Source organism: Montipora capricornis, chromosome 8, assembly GCF_036669925.1.
Source record: "Montipora capricornis isolate CH-2021 chromosome 8, ASM3666992v2, whole genome shotgun sequence".
Lineage (NCBI taxonomy): Eukaryota > Metazoa > Cnidaria > Anthozoa > Scleractinia > Acroporidae > Montipora > Montipora capricornis.
The window spans coordinates 20,083,096-20,086,448 of NC_090890.1; the positions used below are offsets into that span (position 1 = coordinate 20,083,096).

Sequence of the window (3,353 nt, forward strand, 5' to 3'; positions counted from 1 at the left end):
TGTTTGGCTCGCTTCACGGATCTGGTGCTTTCGAAACTCAAAATAGTAAAGGAAAGGAAAGGAACTTTATTTAAGTGTCCAGTTGTTCTAGCGCTGAGGCACTAATTGATGACACTGTAAATTGAAATTAACAATTAACACAAATCAAGGCAAGTTCATTGCATGTTGTCAAGAAATACTTAATACCGCTGACAACGCCTGAATCTTGATTATTTTTTGTAGGTGGAGACCTAGAAATGGCAGCCATCCACTACGATCGAAAAGTGAAGGAAAATGTTGTGACCTACGTGATACCAGGAGTTTAATGCTTCTTCCACATTTAACGTTGGACTTACGGCCAGAAAAACAAAGCAAAGCTAAACCAATGAAGTCGGATGTAGTTGTTAAGTTTCCTGAGAAGTCAGTTCTGTTGCTTGCACAAGACGATGAGGATCAAACTCAAATAGAATTGTCACTGTCTAGTGTGACTTCAGAAAGTGACTCATTACAAAACTTGCGAAGACGCAGAAGAGACAGTGGTGTGTTCGTCAGTGACGAGGCTGTGTTAACGTGGCGAAGAAGAGAAGAACAAAGCAAATCCGAACCAATCATCACTTCTGCCAGCGGATCATTTAGTAATCAACATGCTCATATTAGACGAGTGGCAACAAAGAGTAGTTTGCAATCAACCTACATCCCCATTCTAGACAAGTTAACAGAAGAACCATTATCATTACCCAAAGAAATTCCTGGTGTGAGTAAAGAGGGCAATGGGATACATGTTATGGTCGATTTACGTAGTATTTGCGGGCCAACTGAACGTCGAGATATCGGCGACGAAATTGTCCTGGGACACTGGCAAAGACCAGAGCAAAAACGTGGCTCTGAGAAAGAAACAGACAGTGGCAGTTCTTTTCAAAATGCGACTCAAACAAGCAGCATCCAAAAACGAAGAGCTACCATTGCGACAGAGACTCCTGCTAAGGAACTCTCTCCTCATTATGCCACTAAGCTAGAAAAACAAGCATTCAACAAAATCAAAGAATGGAAAGAAGGATTTGCAATACAGCTAGATCAAGTGCTGCAACAACGCCAGAATTTATCACAGCAACTCCAAAATCAAGGAAATAAGTATGTTGTGGATTATTATTCTCCTGTCTATTGTGGTGACGACGTCAAAGGACAAACCACTCCATCTCCTCTTTCTACCAGAAAATCAATGTCCTCAAAGCAAGCTTTCGCACAAAATTTGCAACACAGACTTATTACTGAGTTGAGAGGATTGTCACAGATGTCCGTGATAGACAATAAAGGTATTCCTGACGCTGACAAAGGCAGTAAAATTTTACAGGAGATAAAAAAGCAGCGCGAAAAATTCAGAGATGTTGATGAAAATAAGAAATTAAAAGATGAGTTGAGATCCTTGCAAATACAGAACACTCAACGAATTGCTCATGATATGCATTTGGATGCATCGGATACTAAAGATAACAAACCATCTCTACAACAGTACAATTATAACAGAAAATGTGATGAAAAGAAAGGAATGATGGAGAATAAGCACGGAAGACTGAACGTTGATGATGATTTTTGCGCCGGTTCACACACATCAGATTCTCAAGTCGCACAGGTTTTGTCCTCCCTGAGACAAACAATTGATACCATATTCATTTCAACCATACAGAGGATAAGTGACTTGATGGTGAAATCCACTTCTAGCGAAACCCATTCGGATAATGATACTCTTCCCTGCGACGATCTCTTGAGGAAGATAGAAAACACCAAAGAGGAAAGAGATAGCCTCTACTTGCAAAATATGAATTTGAAAAAAGAGATATTTGATCTCAAACGTCGATTAGCAGATTTTCATGAAGAGAAAGTGGAACAAATCTCAACAACATTTGATGCAGTTCGTAGCTCCATTAGCGCCGCCTCATTCGTCCATCAAAGTGGCCATTACGTGAGAATAGATGAAATAGACGGAGTCGTAAGCCATTTAAAGAAGTTTGTCAGTGAATACGGAGGTGATGTTACTGGTGTTCAAGGAACAATATCCACATACATTCATGGTATGTATGACAGTGATTTTACGCCCTTCTTTCTGTGTCTTAACGTACTAATTAAATTAATGGCAACTGTCACTTAAAACAAGTCATCGGTAAAGATTCTCCCTGCTCGAAGACACCATGAACTTTCTTATGACGTTCTCAACACGTGTTTGCCAATAATCATTTCAGACTCCTTCAGAATAAAATATACCATTGTATTTGTCAAACATACACGTTTTTTGTGGATAGGAAGAGGAACAAATACATCTCAAGAGGGGGGTTTACGTGATACCGATGCGACTTTTATTTCATTCCAGTACGAGTTCGTGTCCGGTTCGTTCGGATATTCGCTTTGCATTTGTTCGCATGAACGCTCTCTAACTTGTCGTACAGTAATGATTTTCAAAGGTACATGTATCATGTAAACAATCATGGATTTGTAAGAGAGATGATGATTGGCTCATCGCGTTTTTCCGCCGGGTAGTGCGGATATTCCTCAATTTCATCTAGAACACTCCAGTCAACGCTTGTCTGCAGGCAAGAAGAGTTCTGAACCCATCCGTTGCTTTAAATATATTCTGATGGTGAGAGAAGCTCACTGAATGTAGATTTCTTTACTTTGATCCATAAACAGCAATAAGAGCAGCGTAATACACATATGTTATTCACCGGCACAGGCACAGTTTTTCCCTATAAAGACCGACCTAAGCCGGTGAATAACGTATTTATTTTTTCTGCTTTTTTTTTTTTCTGAAAATAAAGTTGACAGACTGGTTTGCAAAAAGTGTTTCTACGTGCTCTACGTTGCATAGTCACAGTTGAAATTAACTTATAACTTAAAAAGGCGCTCCGTCCGCAAAACTCAGAGAAAAGTGATAGATTAACGATAAAATAGAACTTCAAATATCTCTTGGTGCAATAAATATAAAAGAACAAACAGTTATATTTCATAGCAAGCGCAGAGAAATGAGCTAAACAAGCTAAACAATGCTGTTTGAAAAATTTGTACAAACAAACGAATAATGTTCTACGTATTAAAATGATTTGTTTGTTGACAATGAAACGAAAGTTCTTAAAACAGTTCATGCAAACTCCACAGCATTGTGATTTGTTTGTTTGACCATTTTAGCTACAAATACGTATTTTCTTAAAATAAAGCAAAATAGAAAAAAGAGTGACCGGCTAATAGCTCGTTACTAGCCAATCAGATTCAAGGATTCAGGATTCCTGGCCCTCTGAGATGCTTCAGAAAAAAAATCATCTCTTTTATTCTTCTCCCTTGCGCGTTGCTCTACTTGAAATGCTTTTTGTTGAAACCATTAATTC

At 38.7% G+C, this 3,353-nt stretch overlaps 1 protein-coding gene across 1 annotated transcript; it reads left to right on the forward strand.

The window, feature by feature from the left end:
- The first annotated feature begins 364 nt into the window (after positions 1 to 364).
- Positions 365 to 2,125, forward strand: LOC138013817 (uncharacterized). Its single transcript, XM_068860871.1, has one exon. The coding sequence runs from the start codon at positions 365 to 367 to the stop codon at positions 2,123 to 2,125; it is 1,761 nt and encodes a 586-aa protein (XP_068716972.1).
- The last annotated feature ends 1,228 nt before the right edge of the window (positions 2,126 to 3,353 follow it).